General features: G+C 39.9%; 1 protein-coding gene across 3 annotated transcripts in view; it reads left to right on the top strand.

The window, feature by feature from the left end:
- Nucleotides 1-14,596, top strand: part of Pdk (pyruvate dehydrogenase kinase) — a 42,032-nt gene extending 27,436 nt beyond the window's left edge. For 2 of the 3 annotated variants that reach the window (XM_076192280.1, XM_076192459.1), the window contains exons 3-8: nt 175-359; nt 1,124-1,285; nt 5,942-5,986; nt 9,001-9,173; nt 9,601-9,828; nt 12,316-14,596. In XM_076192280.1, coding sequence (XP_076048395.1) covers nt 175-359; nt 1,124-1,285; nt 5,942-5,986; nt 9,001-9,173; nt 9,601-9,828; nt 12,316-12,528 — 1,006 coding nt within the window. In that variant the 3' untranslated portion in view covers nt 12,529-14,596. The remainder of the gene's footprint in view (nt 1-174; nt 360-1,123; nt 1,286-5,941; nt 5,987-9,000; nt 9,174-9,600; nt 9,829-12,315) is intronic. The other variant, XM_076192366.1, reaches the window with a different exon arrangement.
- Nucleotides 14,597-23,572: the final 8,976 nt, after the last annotated feature.

The raw sequence follows: 23,572 nt of genomic DNA, 5'->3' as shown, positions 1-23,572 counted from the left end.
TTCTTGTTGATTATAGTAATTAAGTTTTGCACTTGTAGTTGTGCACCTATCAATCTAAAGTACCTTGTAACTTTAAATTAGAATGTTTTTTAAGTCTTGGTAACTAGGAAAAATGGATCCCTGATGAGAATTTTTTTTTTTCTACTTATTGTGGAAATTGTCTTGACCTTTCAGGTTCACGGAAGCGTTGGTGCGTATTCGTAATAGGCACAGTGATGTTGTCATGACCATGGCCCGAGGTATGCTGGAGTTGAAAGAAGCACATCAGGTGAATGCCAACACTGAAGCCAATGTTCAGTATTTTCTGGATCGTTTCTATATGAACAGAATCTCTATCAGGATGCTTATCAACCAACACAGTAAGTAGTTTGTGTAATAATGTTGTGTGGATGATTATAGAGTAAACTCCTGATTATTTGGACATTGGTCAACTGGTACTCTCGATTCACTAGGGAGTTTCTGGTCAGTGAAGAAAGAACAGGAGGGAATGGATATATTCATAGAACAATAGGCTGATCTGTTAAAGACAAGTAGGGAAAGTATAAGTTGGATAGTATGAAGAAGGGGGTGTAGGAGGAATGGTCTGTATAAAGGGGTAGGGATATGTTTGTAGAAGTTGGGGTGGGGGTAAAATGGTTGGTTGGCAATATGAAGTCATTGGTTTGCTTAAGTAACTCGCTGACAACAAAAGTATGACGTGAAAGTTATTATTATTTTTTTTAATTTATAGGAGGTAAAACATTGTGTGCATCTATTGCAGCTTCACAAAATGGTTTATTCATACATGAATTGCACATAGTTAAATGGGAGAATGAGGAGCTAAGAGGAATTAGATAGGGGAGGTAAAAATAATGGGAATGTTTGTTTATAGGTACTACTGCCTCTGAGGCACTTCCTCAGTGAGGAATTAAGTTGGTAAGGACAATAAATAGGTTTTTGTGTGGATGTGGCATGGGTTTAAGGTGATTTGACATGGGCCAATCCCCACCTACAGGGGAAATATTTGACTGATTAATTCACCAAGGACTCTAAATATTGAGGAGTTTATATGTGGGTATAAGTGGCTGTATATTGTTGATAATTACTTCTCCCAAATGAAGTAATTGGGAAAATTCTTTGACAGCAATACTGTTTGGAGAGATACCAGATGTTCCAAACCACATAGGCTGCATCGACCCTCATTGTGATGTGGTCCGAGTAATTGAAGATGCATACTCCAATGCGAGATTCCTCTGTGACCAGTACTACCTTGCTTCACCAGAATTGAAAATCAGATGTCACAATGGTGAGCTTCATGTTCAAAGCTGTGTAACCAGTGGCGTAGCAAAGGGGGGGGCGTGAGGGGCGGTCCGCCTCGGGTGGCACATCCCAGGGGGCGGAATGTTGATGGGGTACAAAAATAAAAAAATAAAAATAAAAAATAAATAAATAAATAATAATAATAAAAATCTAACAAAAATCTTAAATTTTTATACCAAATTGAGATTTTAAGGTTGTAATATGATATGGTTTTTTAACAGATTTTTCAACTGTAGCATCAGGACAGTGTCTAAAGCAAATTTTCTTAGCCTATGAATGTTTTCCTAACCTACATTCGCTTTAGACGCTATTCTAGCTTTCAGCGATTTTGTCAGCTATTTTAAAATAAATTAAAATATGACATAACGATGATGTGAATTTATATAAATACGAGTGCCGGTAAAACCCAAAACCAGTAAGATATAACTTTATTTTATTTATTGATATAAAATGGCACAAAATTAACTAAAATATCTAGCAAATTAATATTTGTGTTGGTCTATGGCAGCAACCATGTTGTAGGATCAATGGCTAGGCAAATTTTATATTCCTAGGTTCTAAACAAAGTTCCTAGATTAGGAAAAAATCCTAGGCTAGGAACTTTTGCTTTAGACACGCCCCAGTTTTATATCCAACGAAGAAAAATGTTTTAAGTTTAGTATTCCTGCTTTATATCAAAGAATAATTTTACCCAACCCCCCACCCCTGTTGGGGGGGATAAATCTTACACCCGCCCTGGGCGGCAAAAACAGTTGCTACGCCACTGTGTGTAACATGTATGTTTGATTGTATCTGGTCTGCTTCATATATGATAGGGCATGGTAGTGTAATTTACTTGTTGCTGGCAAATTCATGTCATTCAAATGCTACATACATATACCAAGGCTTTTTCCCCCTTCCAAGGGAGGTAGCCAAAAAGGGAAAGGCATAAAAACACTCCCACCCATTTCATCCCTAAATACACTCCACACCCCTCCCACCCTTCCTCTCATCTGAGCACCTCCTGGATGACGGGTCATCCCTGCACCCTGCCCACCGCCCTGGGTCAGAAGCAGTGTCGCAAGACACAGTACATCCACAGCAAGGCCGCTTCATTTAATCGGCGACCCCCCCTCTCCGTCCCCCTTTGCATATAAGGAGAGGACGGGGAGAAATCCCTTCGGGCTGCGTCAAAATTTACTCACACATACTACCCCACCCCCCACCCCCCCCCGCCCATTCCTCCTCATGCAGTCACAACATCATCCATATACAACCATTCTCCACTCACCTCTGTCTTCCGTCCTCTCCCTTCCTTCCTCAACAGACATTCCCCTCTTCCCCAAAGCCCCCTTCACCCCATCCATCCACCTCATCCTAGGACGTCCCCTCATGTTCACTCCCTCCACATCTGCCTTCCATACCTCTTTTACTAGTCTTTCTTCACTCATTCTTTCCATGTGTCCAAACCATCCTAATATTCTTTCATCAACCCTATCTCCCAAATCCTTTTTCACCCCTGTTCTCCTCCTCACCTCCTCATTTCTCACTCTATCCAGCCTAGTAACCCCCACCATACTTCTCAGACACCTCATCTCAAACACATTCAAACTCCTTCTCTCTTCTTCTCTTATGTTCCACGTTTCTGCCCCATACAATGCTGTTGGCACAATCACTCCTTCATACAGTCTCCTCTTCGCATCCATTCCCAAATGTCTATTTCTCATTACACTCTTTAAACCACCAAGGCATTTACTCGCTTCTCTCAATCTACATTCTACCTCCACCTTCACTCCACCTTTTCCTGCTACACTTGCACCCAAGTATCTAAAACTATCCACTTCCTCCAGTCGCTCTCCCTTAATGTTCACTTCCAGTCTACTGCCACTTTCACCCCTTGTACATCTCATCACCTTACTTTTACCCACATTTATCTTTAGCTTTCTTCTATCACATACTCTCCCAAACTCTGCCACCAGCTTCCTCAATCCCTCCTCTGACCCTGCCACAAGCGCAGTGTCGTCTGCAAACAACAGCTGGCTCACCTCCCACTTTTCTCCATTTTCTTTAACCATCTCCAATCCCTGACTCACTACCCTAGCATTCACCTCTCGCACCACCCCATCCATGTATAAGTTGAACAGCCAGGGCGACATAACACATCCTTGACGAAGTCCCACCTTTACTTCAAACCACTCACTCTCTCCATTTCCAATCCTAACACATGCTCTACTACTCACATAAAAACTCTTGACAGCTCCCAAAAGCTTTCCTCCTATCCCATAAATCTGCATAACCTCCCACAGTGCCTTTCTGTCTACCCTATCATAAGCCTTTTCCAGATCCATAAAAGCCCAAAAAACATCCTTCCCCTTTCCTATAGCTTTCTCACATATCTGTCTTACCACAAAGATCTGATCTACACAACCTCTACCCGTCCTAAATCCACACTGTTCCTCACCAATTACTCCTTCTGTTCCTCTCCTAATCCTCTCAATTAAGATTCTCCCATAAGCCTTCCCTACTACACTCAACAGGCTAATCCCTCTGAAATTACTACATTCACACTTGTCCCCTTTTCCCTTGTAAAGAGGAACTATACAGGCACTACTCCAGTCCTCCGGTACTCTACCCTCTCTCCAGCAAACATTAAATAATCTCACCAACCAGTCCACCATCACTGAACCTCCCTTTTTCAGACATTCTGCATGACATCCATCCAGACCAGGTGCCTTACCTGCTTTCATCATCTTTACAACTGCCTTCACCTCATCCTTCCTTATTTCTCCTCCATTCTCCTCACTCATCACTCTCATTTTCTTCGTATTTCCCACTGCAGCTATCTTTCCCTCCCTATCCTCCTTCACATTCAGCAACTCCCTAAAATATTCTGCCCATCTTCCCCTCACTGCCATCTCTTCCATTATCAACTCTCCATCTGTACCTTTTACCTTTTCTTCCCTACTTGATTCACCTCCTCTTCCTCTCTTAATTTCTTTCCAAAACATCTTTTTATTACTTTCAAAATTTTCTGTCATACTCCTACCCCATTTCACATCTGCTCTCCTCTTTGCCTCCTTTACCTTTTGCTTTACTTCTCTTTTCTTTTCTTTGTACGTCTCATATGACTCCCCTGTCCTCTTTTGTAACCAATCTGTGAATGCTCGCTTCTTCTCTTCTACAACCTTCTTTGTTTCCTCATCCCACCATTCACTACCCTTTCTTCTATTTCCTCCTGTCCTTCTTGTTCCACACACCATCCTTGCACACTTTAAGACTCCCTCCTTGAACCATCCCCATTCCTCCTCCACACCCATCTCTGCTCTATCCTTAACTCCCTCCCACTCCTCCTTCAGCTTCTTTTCGTACTCCTTCTCCTTTTCCTTTTCATTCAAGGAGTTCACTCTAAGAACCTCCCTACCTTTTGTCCCTTTCCTCCTTCTCCATCTATCCTCCACTCTCAACTTACCTTCCACCAAAAAATGATCTGATATTCCCCCACCCTCTCCCCTTAGCACATGTACATCCTTAACTCTTCCTATCATAATCCTATTTACCACTACATAATCCATTAGCGCTCTATCTACCACCCTTCCCTCCACCACCCTCTCCCATGTGTACTTATGCTTGACTTTCTTCCGAAACACTGTATTTGCTATCATCAGCTCTCTTTCTAGACACATTTCCACCATCAACTCTCCACTACGATTCTTTCCTGGAACTCCACACTTCCCAACCACTCCATCGATTGGACCATTTCCCACTCTAGCATTAAGGTCTCCCAGTACTATTACATTGACATTTCTTCCTAAACCCTCTATGCACTCATTTAAATCTATCCAAAAGGCCTCCCTTTCTTCTATACTCTTCTCACTGCCCGGCCCATATGCACTTACAAAGACCCACATCTCCTTTCCCAGTTTCACCTTCATCCACATTATCCTTGAGGAAACCTCCTTCCACTCCACTACCCCTTTACCTATCTCCTCACTTACTAGAATAGCCACCCCTTCCCTCCCTCTCCCTCTCTTCACTCCTGATAACCTCCCACTTACACTCCCAAACATACACTCACCCTTCCCTTTCAACTTAGTTTCACTCAAAGCCAACACATCCAACTTTCTTCTCACAAACATACTACCTATCTCTTCCCTTTTACTCTCATCTGTACCACATCCACGCACATTAAAAGACCCAAACCTTAGGGTGCTGGCCCGAGGCCCGCCAGCACCCCTTATGCCTTTTCTTTTCATTTTAGGTAATTGCCCCTTGGGGCTACAGGGAGAAGGATGCCTAGTCCCTCTCCCCGTCCCTTTCTTCTCGCCTCTTACGATCCAAATGCTAACTGTTGAAATACATGTGGGGACAGCAGATTTTCTTTTAATATGATAGAAAATTAAGTTAGTGTATGTTTTGTAGTTTAGTTCACGGTAATGCTTTTTTAAATTAAATGAAAGATCATGTAGTTATTTTTCTTATTGCTAATCTGATTTGATGCATGGGATAGTGATGTCACGATTCTTGGCACAGTTCTTTTATTTTGTATCAATGAATTTTTGTGGTATTGTAAATTGTATGAAACAATGTGTGCAATGTATACCTGAAGTGGCTTTGTAGTTTAGATATTAACTGTGGTTTTGTTTTGTCCACACCATGCATACAGAATGGGAAAAATTCACTTTCACAGTAAAGGAGCCAGGGAAGGAAGGTAAGGTTTTTCCAACTTCTTGAGAATGTTGGGGATTTTGTTAAATTCATGGGTTTTGCAAAATAATGGGAAAATGTTGAACAGTGGGGTTGTACAGAGGGGTTCAAGATAGACCAAAATGTTACTTTTGCAATTACCATGCATTGAACTGGCTTAACATAGTCTTAATATAGTTGCCCTAACAGATAACTGATGGGAGGGATATAGTATACAAGTTAGTTGAGATGTTTTAATACTCTTGTGCAATAAAAGTGGTTTTGATATATATGAAGTTTGTGTATAACATAACAAAAGGGACACACACACACATACACACACACACACACGCACACACACACACACACAAGGAAGATCATGCACCACAAACTTAATATGCTTTTACTCAAGACTAATAGACATAGTGCAAGAAAGAAATGGATGGGCTGATTGTGCATTCCTAGACTTCAAAAAGCCTTTGACAAAGTACCACAGAAAATTACTAAAAAAAACTGGAACACATAGGAGGAATACAAGGAAACCTACTAAAATGGATGGAGGACTTTCTGACTGGTAGAAAGATGAGAGTAGTGCTCAGAGAAAAATATTCAGATTGGAAAGAGGTGATCAGTGGAGTACCGCAAGGATCTGTACTGGCACCAATAATGTTTGCTATCTATATGAATGACATGGACGAGGACGTGAACTGCTACATGAGCTTCTTTGCTGATGACGCCAAACTGTTAAGGAAAGTAGAAACTGATGAGGACTGTGAAGCACTGCAAGAAGACCTAAATAGGGTATGGAACTGGAGTCAGAAATGGGAAGTGGACTTAAATACTAAGAAGTGTAGCATAATGGAGTTTGGAAAAAGCAAAAACAGAATATCAGGAAAATATACAATTGGAACCAAGGAAGTATAGAAAGTAGGATCAGAAAAAGATTTGGGTGTAATTATCACGAATGACTTGTCCTATGATATACAGATTAACAAAATTGTTGGGGAGACTTACAACTTGCTAAGATCAATAAAAGTGGCATTTACATACTTGGACGAAGACATGATAAAAAAAATATTGGTTACATTGATAAGGCCTAGATTAGAGTATGCGGCGACATTGTGGTCCCCCAGTACCAAAAAGAATATAAAGAAAATAGAAAGAATCCAAAGAGCAGCTACAAAAATGGCACCTGCACTTGCAAACCTATCATACGAGGAGAGATTGGCTAAACTGGAGTTACCGACACTGGAGCAAAGAAGAGAGAGAGGTGACCTATTGACCATCTACAGAATCATGAAAGGCACAGAGATACTTGATAGAGAGAACTTAGTTAACTAGGACAAAAGAAACACAAGAGGACATGGAAAGAAAATAAAAAAACATAGCTATAGAAGAGAACTGAAGAAAAACAGTTTTCCACATAGAGTTTTGGACACTGGGAACAAACTGGATAATGAAATAGTATGCGCAAAAACCATTCATGAGTTTAAAAACAAACTAGACACTGCGAGATACAATGGCGGGACATCACGAGCATAGCTCCCCTTCCCGCAAAATACAACTAGGTAAATACACACACATACACACCTACACACAAAAGACAGCTATAGAAGAGATCTGAAAAAGAACAGCTTTCCTCACAGTTGGAACAAGTTAGATGAGAAAGTGGTGTGTGCAAAAACAATACATGAATTTAAAAATAGTTTAGATAAAATGAGATATGAAGACGGGACACCACGAGCATAGCTCCCCTTCCCGTAAAATACAACTAGGTAAATACACACACAAACAGACAAACAAACAATATTAACAAGTGTAGCATAATGGAGTTTGGGAAAAGCAAAAATAGAATATCAGGACAATATAAAATTGGAACCAAGGAGGTAAAGGAGAGATCCAAAAAAGTTATGCATGTAATTATCTCAAACAACTTGTCCTACGATAAAGAGATAAACAAAATTGTCGGAGAATCCTACAACTTGCTAAGATCAATAAAAGTGGCATTTACATATTTGGACGAAGAAATAATTAAAAAAAATATTGGTCACACTGATAAGGCCTAGACTAGAATATGTGGCGACATTGTGGTCACCCAGTACCAAAAAGAATATAAAGAAAATAGAATCCAGAGAGCAGCCACAAAATTGTCATATGAGGAGAGAGGCTAAATTGAAGTTACCGACTCTGGAGCAAAGAAAAGAGAGGTGACCTGACCATCTACAGAATCATGAAGGGCACAGAAATACTTGATAGAGAGGACTTGTTAAACTGGGACAAGAAACACAAGAGGACATGGAAAGTAAATCAAAAAACAGCTACAGAAGAGATCTGAAGAAAAACAGTTTTCCACATAGAGTGGTGGACACTTTGAACAAACTATACAAAATAGTGTGCACAAAAACCATTCATGAGTTTAAGAGCAAACTAGACACTGAGATACAAAGGTGGGACGCCACAAACGTAGCTCCCCTTCCCACAAAATACAACTAGGTAAATACACACACAGTGTGAATGAATGAGAGAAGAGTGCAAATGATAACAAATAGAAAGGGATTGTGAAGGGATGAAAGGATGATGCAGCTTGAAAGGATGTTCTCAATTGCTTGCTGTGACTGAGGACAGGGATGACACATCCATGAGGTACTGAGATGGGCATGCATGCATACATTCATACATACATATTATAAGGTCTCTTTCCCCATATAAGGGAAGTTTACTGAGATAGGGTGTTAAATGGGATTTGTTTATGGAGTGGGTTTGCTCTGACTTGACCATCCCATTCAGGAAATGAGCCTTTGGTATGTGCATGCACACTCAGTCACTCACACATGTGAACACAATTGCACTGCATATATACATGATTTGGACCAGTTTAATGTCACACTTCCCCTTGAATTCTGCCACCTCACACCTTGGGAGTTTGGGGAATTCACCATAACCTAGCATAGATCATGAAATATTTCCTAGTTATATCTCTGACAAACTTTATTTACATTTGTTTTAAACTTTTAAGTAAGTAAAATATTCTTGTTACAGTGGAAAAGCAACCTATATCAGTGGTTTATGTGCCATCCCATCTGTATCACATGCTCTTCGAGCTTTTCAAGAATTCTATGCGAGCTGTTGTTGAACATCATGATGACACAAGTGAAGATCTTCCACCTCTTGAAGTGCTGCTTGTTATGGGACAGGAGGACTTGACCGTCAAGGTGAGCAAATTTACAAGGCTTAATTTTTTCCTTATTGAAAGAATTGTACCACAAATTGATTTGAAATTATCTTACTGGTACCAGCTATATGTTGCAATGAATAGTTTCCTTGTTATCATTCTGTAAAAAAAAAAAAAAGGCCCCCTGAGGTATTGGCACTTGGTCTATAGACCATGGCCAAGATATCTACTGGCTTAACTGTTTACACCACTTTTACATGGAGGCCTATTAACTTGCTGCTCTCCTCCTCATCCTGTTATATTTCTTAGTATATTTTTGTTCTTCCTCCCCAATCTCTCTCCTTATTCCCTTCTCTTCTTACTGTTCTTCAACCTCTATTTCTTTCTTTTGCTTGTACTGTACTCTTATTCCTTTTATCCAAAGTAACATTTCCATATTACTTACACTGTCTTTTATTGGTTTTCAGCTGTCTGACCAAGGAGGTGGCATTCCCAGAAGTCAAATGGACCTTCTATTCAACTATATGTATTCCACAGCCCCACAACCAACCACATCAGGTGGCTTAGATTCGCCTCCCCTTGCAGGCTATGGATATGGCCTTCCACTCTCCAGACTTTATGCTCGCTATTTCCAAGGGGACCTTATGCTCACTTCTATGGAAGGATATGGAACAGATGCCATGATTTACTTGAAGGTTAGTGGATGCTGCTTGGCCAGTGGGAAATGTTATGGTGAGGGGATTCTTTCTTCAGAAACTGAGAGTTACTTAAATTACTATGTACAGCATTGCTTGTTTTGTAGCATCTGTTCATGGAATGGGTGAAAAAAAAATTAGGGTGTTAATAAGTGTTACTTGGGATTTTTCTGGGGTTTGTACACTAAAATTTCCTTTTTGGATACATTTTCATTATTCATGTAAAGTGGAGGGTGAATGTTGCTTTGGCATGGCCACTCCACATAGAAAGGGTAAAAGGTATTTTGGTCCAAGTATGTATGTATATATGTGCCTGAGGCACTCTGGCTGATTTAGCTTTCATACAGCTTGAAGCTATACTACTAAGTGAAGAGATAGGTAAGCGTGTGGTGGAGTGGAAGGAGGTTTCTTGAAGGTTAATGTGGATGAAGGTGAAAATGGGAAGGGAGATGTGGGTATAAGTGCATATGGGCCTAGTAGTGAGAAAAGTGTAGAGGAAAGGTAGGCTTTTTGGATTGATTTAAATGAATGCATAGTGGGTTTAGGGATAAAAGTAAATGTAGTGGTATTAGAAATGTCAATGCTTGGTAGGAGACAAACCAATAGATGCACTAGTTGGGAAGTGCCAGGAAAAAAATCATAGTGGAGAATTGGTGGTGATATCTAGAGAGTTGATGATAGCAAACAGTGTTTTGGAAGAAAGTTGAGCATAAGTACACATGGGATAGGGTGGTGGATGGAAGGGTGGTAGTTAGGGCTTAATAGACTATATAGTGGTAACCAGGATAGGAGTAGAAGAGTTTTGGATGTACATGTTCATAGGGGAGAGTGTTGGGGAATATCAGATCATTTTTTGGTGAAAGGTAAATTGAGTGTGGAGGATAGATGGAGACAAAAGGTAAGGAGGTGCTTAAAGTAAACTGCTTAAGTGATGAAGAATAGAGGAGTATAAGAAGAAGCTGAGAGGAGTGGGAGGGAGTGAAGTAGAACTAGGAGTGGGAGGAATGGGGTTATTTCAAGGAGGGAGTCACAAGGTGTGCAAAAATGGTACATGGAACAAGGAGGATAGGAGGAAATAGAAGGAAGGGTAGTGAGTGATGGGATGAAGCAAAGAAGGTTGTAGAAGAGAAGAGACTTGAGAACAGAGATAAAGGTGGGGGTTTGCTAGGGATCTCATGTTGCCATGGCTGTTCAATTTATACATGGATGGGGGTGTGTGGAGTAAATGCAAGGGTAATGGGCTGGGGATTGGTGATGGTTAAAGAAAATGGGAGATGAGCCAGTTGTTGTTTGCTTACAACACTGTGCTTGTAGCAGATCAGAGGGATTAAGGAAGTCAACCCCTTCACTCCGGGCCAAAATCTCGCGGGCAGCATTAGCTGCCAGACGTGCAATGTTGCATCATAATACTCGCATTATAAAAAATAAAGTCACTGCTGTATTGCTCGTTCTCTCTTTCACCCGTGAATTTTGATAACCATAGAAAATATGATGAAGCCAGTTTATAGAGTATGGGGGTCACACAGGTACAACTACAATAAATATAATCAAGACGCCGATATCGGCATCCTCGCATACCCACTTGCTCCTCATAATGCCTATGTAGGTGTCACCGTATGGAAGGGGTTAATGATGGAGTTTGGGAAGGTGTGTGAAAGAAGGAGCTTGAAGATGAATGTGGGTAAAAGTAAGGTGATGAGATGTACAAGGGGAGAGGATGGTTGCATATTGGAAGTGAGTATTAACCACTTTGGTATGATGATGCCTATGTAGGCATCATGAGGTGTGAGTGGGTCCATGAGGGTGCGTTTTGATTATATACATATTCTTTTGCAGTTGTACATGTATTACCCCCAGATTCTATGAACTGGTTTGATCATGTTTTCTGTTTATTATTACTATAAAAGAGAATGAGTAACAATGCAGTGACTATATTTTATAAAGCAAGTAGTGTTATGAATTGTACATATGGCAGCCAATGCTGTGCTCGAGAATTTGACTCGTACCGAAGTGGTTAAGGGAGAGAGACTGGTGGAAGTGGATAACTTTAGATACTTGGGGGGGGGGGGGGCATTGTGGTGGGAAAGGGAGGAGTGGAGATAGAATGTAGATTGAGAGAATCAAGTAAATGTCTTGGGAGATTAGTAGATGTAATGAGATAGATATTTGGGAATGGATGCTAAGGGGTGATTGTGCAGAGAGCACTGTATGGGCAGAAACATGAAACATAAAAGAGTTGATGTGTTGTGTCTTGTTGCATTGCTTCTGACCCAGGGCAGTGGGCGAGATGCAGGGATGGCCCATCACCCAGGAGGAACCAAGAAAAGTGGGAGGGAGGGGTGCTGAATGGGAGTGGAGTGTGTGGTGATGAAATGGGTGGGAGTGGACTTGAGCCTTTAACTTTGGCTATCTCCCTTGTAAGGGGGAAGAGGCCCTTGGTAATATATATGTACAGTCAATAGGCTGAAGATTTTTTTTTTTTTTCAGGCCTTGTCGAGTGAAGCAGCAGAACTATTACCAGTATATAACAAAACCTGCCAGCGCCAGTATTCGACACCTGTACAAACTCACGATTGGTCCTCACAAATGCATTCTGCTATGTTTATCAGACCATTCAGTACGAATAGCTTGAAACAACTCCATGTAGCACAGAGCAAGTCCTTAATGGCCAGTGCTGCAAAAAGAGAAGCAGCTGCTTGAGATTAGTCATGTCACTAAGAACCTGATTAATTGTAATGTGATGTAGGTATAAGGAATTATTACAGGTAGTCTACTGTGTAAGTGGTTGCTGTATACGTAAGTATTTACCACTGTTAACAAGTAGAATGTGTGAGCAGTAATAGGTGTACAGGTGGTGCTTCCTTAAACCTTGTGGTTTCAGTTCCCATATTTAAAAAGATCTGAAAAGGAAACTAGTCTGGAGTCTTCTTGTATGAAAATTTTGCAATTTCAAATAAGTGGAAAATGCTATCAGTTTCTTGCACAAATGAAGCTTTTATTTCTTGTCATTGGGCTGTTTCTCCTTTTCAATGTTTGTATATAAGAGATATATTATTTTTATTTATGGTTTGATGAATGCTTTTTTTTTTTTTTTCTCTCCTTCTTCCCTCCTTTCAATAGTGATGAAACCATATTTTTTAATATAAAAGACATGTACAAACAAGTTCCCGTGACTGAATGAGTTCAGTGATTGATTTCACTGGTAATCAGTGTTCCTTCAGGTTACAGACCAGATAAGCAAGCTTCAGGTATGGGGTCAGTATATCAAAGTATAAATGTAAAGTACACATATGTTTCAATATATAGATTTCTGTGTACAGTGTTTATGTATATATTGTTTATACATTTATACATACAATTATTGGTATGAATATGGTCTCTGTTTAGTTAACATGTATATGGCCCTTTAGGCTTTTTTTTACTTTGATATATAGGCCCATCAGTTGGGTTAGAAATGTTGAAAAAGCTTGCAGGATGCTTCTGTTTGGGTACCTGTGTCAAGAGTACACATTAATGCATATCTCTTGCATTAATTTGATGGGCAGTCTTTGCACAAACTGTAGGCTTAATTACTGGCACACAGATGCAGCAGTAGCTCGCATGAATAGTTGATAGTGAAATTAAGTACTAGTGGGTTCGTGTTAATTGTGAATCTACAGTATTGTTTTCACCCTGCACCAGCCATTGTAAAGCAATGCTATAAATAGCTAATTTAAACCCAATTTGTGCACAGATTTCCAAGCTTGTCATGTTTTTAATTGCTTATTTCATGCATCATATGCTCTCTTCTCTTTAATTCTTTTTTATACAGATGTATATATGTATATTTTAAGGATGTAGAGTCTCTTTTGGCTCATTTTCAACGAGTTAGTGTTCTGCATAACAAATGACCTTCTCAAAAATTAAATTTCCAGTTAACAGTGGAATACCTGTTAGAATTTTGTTTGCCACATGAATTGAACTTTATCTGATGTTTGGCAAATGTTTTGATTGGTAGATTCCAGATTTTATAGGGAATTACGAGCTTCAGTATATGGTAGCAGTGTAATTCTCTGAATATATTTCTACCTCTCTAGAGTTTTCTTCCTTGATCAGCAGCCAAAGTTTTAGCTTCCAGTTAGAACCAGTGGGTTACCTGATGGGTTTAGAATTTGATAAGCTTGCCCTGCATTGTAATGATTGTACATCAGATTCATAATAAAATCAACAATGTTGGGAAAAGGAAAGTATTACATTGATTGAATGGCCAATAATGGAAAAAGGCAACAAGAGTGGCAATTGAAGAACCTATCAGACCTATATTTTGGTACCTTGTCTAGTGCTTGCCACATATTTTTATACTATTCCTGGCTACCTCCCTTGTAAGGGGGAAAAAGCCCTTGGTATACATAGACTCTTGGATAAGGCCGAAGAACTGCTCATTTATCATCATTTGGTTCTTGCCCATATGGGGAATAAAGTACTTATACCAGTCACAAATGCCCCAAGTAAGTGTGGGTACTTGGGACCAGCCATCAACATTTCAAACTAATATGGAAACATGTCAGGTTACATCATCATCACCTTGTCATAATAACACTGTAAAATAATACAACCTAGTTTTGTATTTTGGGTATTTTCATAAGTTTTTAGATCAACTAGTATTAGAAATGGATATCAATGCAGAGCAGCCCAGTTGTCATATTTCCCCAAGTTTTTTGAAATGTTCACCCAGGCCAATGCAATACTGTAGCTCAAATAAGGAATATATGTAATTCATGTCATACAATTGTTTACTTTGTCCTTCACATTGCTTTACATATTGTGTGTTCCTAGATAGGAAAAGGTCGATAAACAGTGAGGATTTAATCTTCCATAGAGGAACGAGTTGAGGTTACCCCTCTCCTGTACCTCTAGACTCCCCTAACTCGTCCCCTCATAATTTTCCCAGTCTGAAATACAGACTAGTCCATAACAAGCCCTTGAAAAGACCCTGCTCTCTGGAAGAAATATAAAAGATGAAGTACATAGACTACACACTTGTAAACTCTCCGAAGAGTGTCTAGTGTTTTGAAATAGCATTAATAAGTTTACAAAGATATTCTTGTCTAGCCCATGATTATTTCATGACTGATGACAGGCCTCCCACCTGCTGCTGTGGTACTTGATTTTAATTCTATTTGAATGCTAAGAGGTGTTAAGTGTAGTTGGAAGGGTCTTGATTGAGAGGATCAGGAGAGGAACAGAGGGAGTAATTGGTGAGGAACAATGTGGGTTTAGGACAGGTAGGGGTTGCATAGATCAGATTTTTGTGGTAGGACAGATATGTGAAAAAGCTATAGGAAAAGGTGATGTTTTTTGGGCTGTTTTGGATTTTGAAAAGGTTTCTGACAAAGTGGACAGGAAGGCGCTGTGGGAGGTATTGCAGATATGTGGGATAGGAGGAAAGCTTTTAGGAGCTGTCACGGGTTTTTATGAGAGTAGTAGAGCCTGTGTCAGGATTAGAAATGTAGAGAGTGAGTGGTTTGAGGTAAAGGTGGGACTTTGTCAGGGATGTGTTATGTCATCCTGGCTGTTTAATTTATAGATGGATAGGGTGGTGTGAGAGGTAAATGCAAGGGCAGTGGGTCAGGGATTGAAGTTGGTTAAAGAAAATGGAGAAAAGTGGGAGATAAGCCAGCTGTTGTTTGCGGACGACACTGTGCTTGTAGTAGGATCAGAGGAGGGATTGAGGAAGTTAGTGACAGAGTTTGGGAAGGTGTGTAAAAGAAGGAAATTGAAGATAAATGTGGGTAAAAGTAAGGTGATGAGATGTACAAGGGGAGACGGTGGCAGCAGACTGGAGGTGAGTATTAAGGGAAAGACTGGAGAAAGTGGATATTTTTAGATACTTGGGTGCAAATGTGGCACGAAAGGGAGTATTGGAGGTGGAGGTAGAATGTAGATTGAGAGAAGCAAGTAAATGCCTTGGTGGATTAAAAAGTGTAATGAGAAACAGACATTTGGGAATGGATGCTAAGAGGAGGTTGTATGAAGGAGTGATTGTGCCGACAGCACTGTATGGGGCAGAAACATGGAACATAAAAGAGGAAGAGAGGAGTTTGAATATGAGATGAGGTGTCTGAGAAGTATGATAAGGGTTACTAGGCTAGAGTGAGAAATAAGGTGAGGAGAATGGGGGTGGAAAGGGAGTTGGGGGATGAAAGAGTATTGGGATGGTTTGGACACATGGAAAGAACGAGTGTAGAAAGATTAGTAAAAGAGGTGTGGAAGGAGTGAACATGAGGGGTTGACCTAGGATGAGATGGGGTAGAAGGAGCTTTGGGTAAGAGGGGAATGTCTGTTAAGGAAGTAGGAGAGAGGACAGAAGATAGGGTGTGAATGCAGAATAGTTGTATATGGATGATGTGATGCATGAGGTGGAATGGGTGGGTCAGGTGAGGGAGTACATATGAGAAATAATTTGATGCAGCCCAAAGGGATTTCTCCCGGTCTTCTCCTTTTCTGCATGAGGGGATGGGAGGGAAGTGGAGTGTGATGGGGGATGGAATAGGTGAGAGTGGATTTATGCTTTTTTGTTTTTTGGCTACCTCCTTGATAAGGGGGGGAAAAAAGCCTATGGTATATGTATGTATGTAAAAGGTGATTGTACTGACAGCACTGTATGGGGCAGAAACATGGAACATGAGAGAGGAGTTTGATGTGTTTGAGATGCGGTGCCTGAGATGTATGGAGGGGGTTACTTGACTGGATAGAGTGAGAAGCGAGATGAGAATGGGGTGGAAAGGGAGTTAAGAGATAGGGTTGATGAAAGAGTATTGAGATGGCTTGGACACATGGAAAGAATGAGGGGGCAACCAAGGATGTGATGGATGGATGGGGTTAACAGGGGCATTGGGAAAGAGGGGTCTGTTGAGGAAGGACACAAAAAGACAGAAGATAGGGGTGAATGGAGAATGGTTGTGTATAGATGATGCCGTGATGCATGAAAGGGAGTATGTGTGAAAAAATAATTTGATGCAGCTCGAAGGGATTTCACCCTGTCTTCTTTTTTTCTCTACAAGAGGATGGAGAGCGGCTCGCCAATCTAATGAAGTAACCTTGCTGTGTCTTGCGACACTGCTTCTGACCCAGGGCAGTGGGAGATGCAGGGATGACCCTTCATCCAGGAGGAGCCAAGAGTTGGGAGATAGGGTTGATGAAAGAGTATTGGGATGGTTTGGACACATGGAAAGAATGAGTGAAGAAAGATTAGTAAAAGAAGTGTGGAGGGCAGATGTAGGAGTGAACATAGGGGGCAACCAAGGATGTGATGGATGGATGGGGTTAAAAGGGGCAATGGGAAAGAGGGGAATGTCTGTTGAGGAAGGACACAAAAAGACAAGATACGGGGTGAATGGAGAATGGTTGTGTATGGATGATGCTGTGATGCATGAAAGGGAGTGGGTGCGAGAGTGTGAAAAAATAATTTGATGCAGCTCGAAGGGATTTCTGTCTTCTTTTTTTTCTATATAAGAGGATGGAGAGGGGGTCACCAATTTAATGAAGCAACCTTGCTGTGGATGTGGTGCATCTTGCAACACTGCTTCTGACCCAGGGCAGTGGGAGAGATGCAGGGATGACCCATCATCCAGAAGGAGCCAAAATAAGAGTGAGGGAGGGGGTTGAATGGGAGTGGAGTATGTGGAGATGAAATGGGTGGGAGTGGATTTAATGCCTTTGTCTTTTGGCTACCTCTCTTGTTAGGGGGAAAGAGCCTTTGGTATATGTATGTATTGGAATGCCCTACCTAGACAACCACTTGACACTTTTCTACCAGAGATTGACCTTCTTTTCAAATTATGATCACTATGCACATATGACATGACTTGCAGATAACTTAATGTCATGATCCCAAAATATTTCTTGGCAACAGAATCAATTTGGAGAGAAGAGCAGACGATTTATTAGCAACAAAATACAATATAAATTTTAGCTTATCCAATGCTTCATTAATTCATAGCCTTGAGAATGGTAAATGCCTAAAATCCATAGGGCATTAATAAAGACCATTAGAGCATGTACTGATATATTTAAGATAAGGTACTGTGGTGGTACAAATAATGATGTATGTAATGCCAACAATAACATGAATGATGCTGAGCAATGTGATAGATTTAACAAAAAGTTGGAAGTAAATGACTACAGAATTATTAATCATGACCTAATGAACAAAAATTCTTTAATTTATTGTATTTCATATATAGCACAGTATTTACTTCATATATATATACCAAAGGCCTTCTTCCCTTTACAGGGGATGGCCGAGTCAAAGCACACACACTGTTGAAATACAATTAAAATCCAATTGAAATCCCTCCCATCTAGGCATTTTGTAGAAGAATGGTCCTTCTTATCCCTCATCATACTGGGTCAAAACCAATATAGTGAGCCATATTTTTACAACAGGGACTGAGAGCTGGAGCTAGTTTACCCTCACCACTTGTGGCAGCCCTCTACCTCGTCCATTCAAAATAAGGAAGCAGATGAGACGAACAGGCCGTCATCCCTTCAATCAATCGCAACCTCCCTCAATTTACCTATCTTATTGCACTTTTCCCTGCTCAACACATTTCAATCATATCCCAAGTCCCCTTGTTCTCATCCATCCACCTCATTCTCTTAAGTTCACTCCATCCACTTTTGTTTTTCCATACTTTTTGCCAGTCTCTTGTTCATTTTTTACATGCACCCAAACCACTTCAGTAATCTTTGATGTACCCTATTTGACAGCTGTTACCAATCCTGTTCTGTTTCATGTCCATTCATGCAATGCCTATTCTATTTTTCATATACTTCCTCTAGAAAACATTTGGACTATGCCTTTCTGCTTTCCTTACATTTAAAGTTTACTCCATATAGTGCCATGGGTACAATCACTCCTTCATACAACCTCTGCATTCATCCCCAAATACTTTCTTCCCAGAACACTTTTTGTTCCACCCAGACATTTAGTTGCTTCCTTATTGTGTTATTCCACTCACAATTATAAATAACCTCAAACCTATTCACACAAGACATGTTCACATAATAATGTGACTGATCATATGTTTAACCAGTTAGGAAATGTTCCACTTGGGACTCTTATGCAACAGAGAGAAACCTGCACTCCTGACTAGGTTAACGATGAAAACAAATTCACCATAAAGTGCTACATTAAAATTGTTTAATTCTTTTCATAAAATTAGTCATAAAACCATTCTCTCACTTCAACACAAATTATTCTCGTTAGATACAAATACTTAGAATTATGTATAGTATCATCATATAAAATAACATTTCTTTTACTAGTCAAGGCCTTGTCTACCAATACTGTCATGGACCAATGGAATTTCTCTTTGGTGTCTCAATTCCAATGTAACCTCTTCAGATTTTATATCTAAAGTTTGATCAACAAGTGTAAAGCATACTACTGTAAAACTTCAGCAATCCAAATGACAAAAGACCACAATAATCTTAATAATCAGATATTCTTGGGTGTGACCCTATTTTCACATAATCAGTAAATAAAGACTATATGATATGGGTTGTTTTATTACTAACCAATAGTGCATAGAAGTGCTGAACAGCAATTGTAGGTAGGCAAGTCCAAGTAAAGAGGTAACAAAGGCACAAAAATTGTAAAGCAGGTATATTATGTACTGTACTCAATAATGTACTACACATCCTATCTCATCAAAAGTACAAAGGAAATTTCCTTACTTGAGGTGTTCTAGTTTAGACTTCTTTAGTGTCTTCCCATCTGTCACAAATTTCTATATCTAAGACCTTACCATCAGAATGTTTGAATTTATAGTTGCCAATGTTCAAGTCCTCTATAATATTTTTTATTTTATTTTTTTTCAGTCGCCTTTAATTAGCCACAAAGTAATTTTATAGACTTCCTCTTCTCTTTCTTCTTCACTCCAGAACTTATGGGTGTCATCATTTTGGTGATACAATGTACAATACAATCCAAAAATTGAGAGAACAACAGGCAGTCATCATCGACATTACAAATAGGTAGACAGAAAATGGAGGACTACCCTTGGAGAACATAGGTTCAATACTTTTATGTTTGTCCTCCTTACCACTTGTACCAATAATATTTTGATTGCTTGTGTTTAGATTAAAAGATTTTTATTTTACTATGAAATCTAAAATCCTATGATACATAATCTTTCTGGAAAATTACTCTTATGAATATCTTTAAAAATATGTAGCAGGAATACCTGCATAAACACATGTGTTGTAATGAAAGGCCAAAAACTTAATATGGACTTTGCAAGTGAGCAATGAACTTGTGATTAGGATAGTACATCTTTGTGCACATAACCATTTAGTGCAATGGCATTCAGACAAACAATTTCTTCATACAAAAGACCTTCAACTTTTAATACAGTAAGTAAACATGAGATTCCAACATAAATATGTTAATGATTTCCCTGAAATACTTTCTTCAGTCTGTAATAATTCAATGTAAAATGTAGTTCTCTTTACTAATTCATAAATGGCTATGGTATCATATATATATATATATATATATAATAGCAATGGGGTTTTCCCCCTTATAAGAGGGGTGGCCAAGACTGCATGCCTTGACTTTATGGGACAACAATATTTAATACAGATTCTAATATGTAAGATATACAACAGTGATTAATTATTTTTTTCCAATATAAAAATAATGACTTTGAATATGCCAGTTGCATAAAATGTCGGTAACAATGGATCACAGCCATGCTCTCCCATCACTACTGTATTTTTCTAACTTCTAAGCTTAAGTAGATTATCATATGTACTACATAAATTGCCATGACAAAGATAAGACAATGTATAAGGAATTGTGAAAAAATTGGAAATGTTGGTATGATGTGCACAGCACAAAAATGTCTTGGGAATACATTAATGAAAAACTGAGGAACATGATGGGTGATCCACACTGAATGTTGTGAAAGAGGATGTAGAGAGGCAAATCTGATGGAAGTGTGTGAGGTGTGGGAAGTACAAATACTGGTATATGGAAAAGTACCAAAAATGGATGGAACATAGGGCAAAACCCTTTAAAACTGAATGGCTCCAGACTGAGAAAGGTACCAATGATGGGTACCTGCAAGATGGATTTTAAACAGAATCATCTCCCTGTTGTCAATCTTCAAAACCTGTAAACATCCTCCCCTACATATGGAGGTGCCACCCTTAGGAGATGACATTCTGCTTCTGGACTAGGTTCAAAATATCCCCATGAACTGTATCACCTTCACTTTTGGTAAGTTAGGTTCCCCATTTTGGAAGATGGCAATCGTTGTTTCACCACATTTTCATGGTACCCCATTTCCTTGGGACAGTTACAATTTTTCTTTTTACTATATTACCAATAACTTTGTTCTTCCTCTTTACTAATAAAAATTTTCACCAGTGATGGTGTATTATTGTGGGGGTATGATAAGATGATCCCTGGAAGCCTCCAGTCGCAAACAATAAGACATTACTAAGATTTAAGCAACAATACAGCTTGGCAGCTACCTGCATGTCTGAGCACTCCTTTTTAGGATCCACACTTTGTTCACCCCACATGAAGTTGGGGCTAAAAAATTACCTGTCCCACCTCCTTTTACCTGGCTGGTGAGCCACCCCCAACAGTCACCTAATATGCAGCTCCAACAATTAAACTACACAAACAGCAGATGAGGAAAGGGAGTTCTCCCAGCTGCAGCTAATCTATCCTACCTTGTAGTGCCCCCTATCAACAGAACAATGATTTGCCCTCCTCACATGCAAACACAAACACAGTGGCGCGGTTGGTAGAGTCCCAGATTGACACTATGGTGGTCCGGGATCGAATCCTGCCCAGAGCTGAAATAATTTCAGTATCACTGCGCTTCGAGTCGTTACTCGAACTCTTGTGGGTGGGGAGTGGGTGTGTGTGTGCGTGTAAGGTCACAGCATTACCCATAGATCAGTTATACAAGCTCTGAGCTCTCTTCTGGGAGGGAAACAGCTGTCGATCACGAGTCCAGCACGTGATCCAAAGACCAAGGTGAATACACATGCACTAAAAAATACAATTTTCCATAGAGGATTATTGACTTATGGAATGGTTTGGATGAAGAAATAGTAAAATAAAATGGGGACAATTTAAGGTCGAAATTGAGTATTGGAATCACAGAGACCCTATGAGCACAGCTCTCATTCTGTATACTACATTGGTAAATGTACACATATGCATACACACACATAGTTTGGAGGTGTGGTGGAACTGCTCAATTATTAATTCAAAGGTCCAAGTTTGAGTATTACTCAGGGCTGAAAATTTCAGCAATGCTGTATTGCAAACTGGCACTCCAACTCTGGTAAGTGAGGAGTTGTGGGTATGTGTTAGGTCAAAGCATTACCCACAGATTGGGTCATATATGAATTCTGAGCTCTCATCCAGGAGGGTAGTAGCTGTCAATCACACACACACACACACCTTGAACTGGCTTGATCCAATGATGCAATAACAGTTACCCTTTACCACCATAAAGGAGAAAATAACCACCGGGCTTATCCCATACCAATGAATGACACTGCATTCCATTTAATCCTGATGCTCATTTTGAACCATATCCCCCTCCCCCTCAATGGAGGGGGATTCTGGGGATAAGGAACTTGAGGATGATCAATAATTGTTCATTCCAGTTGGGTATGGGGGCACTGGAAGGTCTAAGAGGCTATAATAAGCTAGGTGGTGTGTGCATGTCATAGGACCATACAGCCTAAGTCAAAATGTTTGGCACAAGAGGGTTGCAGCAATAAAAAATAGATAATAAACTAAATACAGGTACTTACTCTCTCTCTAGTACTTTGTTGGGCACCCTTCTTGCTTAACACACTTATCAAGATGCCTAGGAACATACTCTGCAATGTCTTGGAGCCACTGAGGGTCAATATTGTTCCAAATATCTTGGATGGCCACCTAGAGCTTAGAGAGTGATGATGTGTCACAGTCACGTAACTTGTTTTTCATTAGCACCCACAAGTTCTCAATGGGGTTTAAATCCGGTGAATTTCTAGGCCAGTCTTTAATATAATCTACTTGCACAAAATCAAACTAGTTCTTAATAAGCTTAGCAGTGTGGCAAGGTTCATCCTGCATGAACAGGTTTGTTTGGCACATCTCAAAACAATTTTCCAAATGATCACTCAGTAGTTCCAAGTATTGGTCTACATTCATCAAAACATTGCTCGGTAGGATCACCAATTTCCCCACACCATAGTAACCTAAAGCACCCCAGACCATTAATTTATTTGGATATTTAACAGTCTCTTGGATGAATTTTGTGTCTAATGGATCACTTCCCAGCCGCCAATACACTTTCTCACCTCAGTTCCCAGTAACAGTGAATACAGCCTCATCACTCCATAACACTTGTTGCTACTTCTCCTTATCCCATTGCAGATATTTCTTGTAGAGGACAAAAAAATTCCGTTACTGTGGAAACACTGACCCGCCGCTACAGAAAAAGTCGACAGGGAAGACTCATAAAACTATCCCATGTACTTTAAAGGTGCTCAGGAGGCAGGTGGATAGTAAACCATGTATAACAGCATCAGAATTAAAGCAAAAGAACCCTCTGTTACTGACTAATGTGTCTGTAAGGACAGTGCAGTGCCATCTCCATGATGACCGGAAGCTCTCGCACCACACTGCTCATAAGAAACCGATTGTCACCCTTAAACAAAGGAAAAATAGGGTTTCTTTTTG

Source organism: Oratosquilla oratoria, chromosome 1, assembly GCF_046742065.1.
Source record: "Oratosquilla oratoria isolate Oo_2021 chromosome 1, ASM4674206v1, whole genome shotgun sequence".
NCBI lineage: Eukaryota > Metazoa > Arthropoda > Malacostraca > Stomatopoda > Squillidae > Oratosquilla > Oratosquilla oratoria.
Note: the sequence above shows the minus strand (reverse complement) of the source record. Positions and strands in the feature narration are given on the sequence as shown.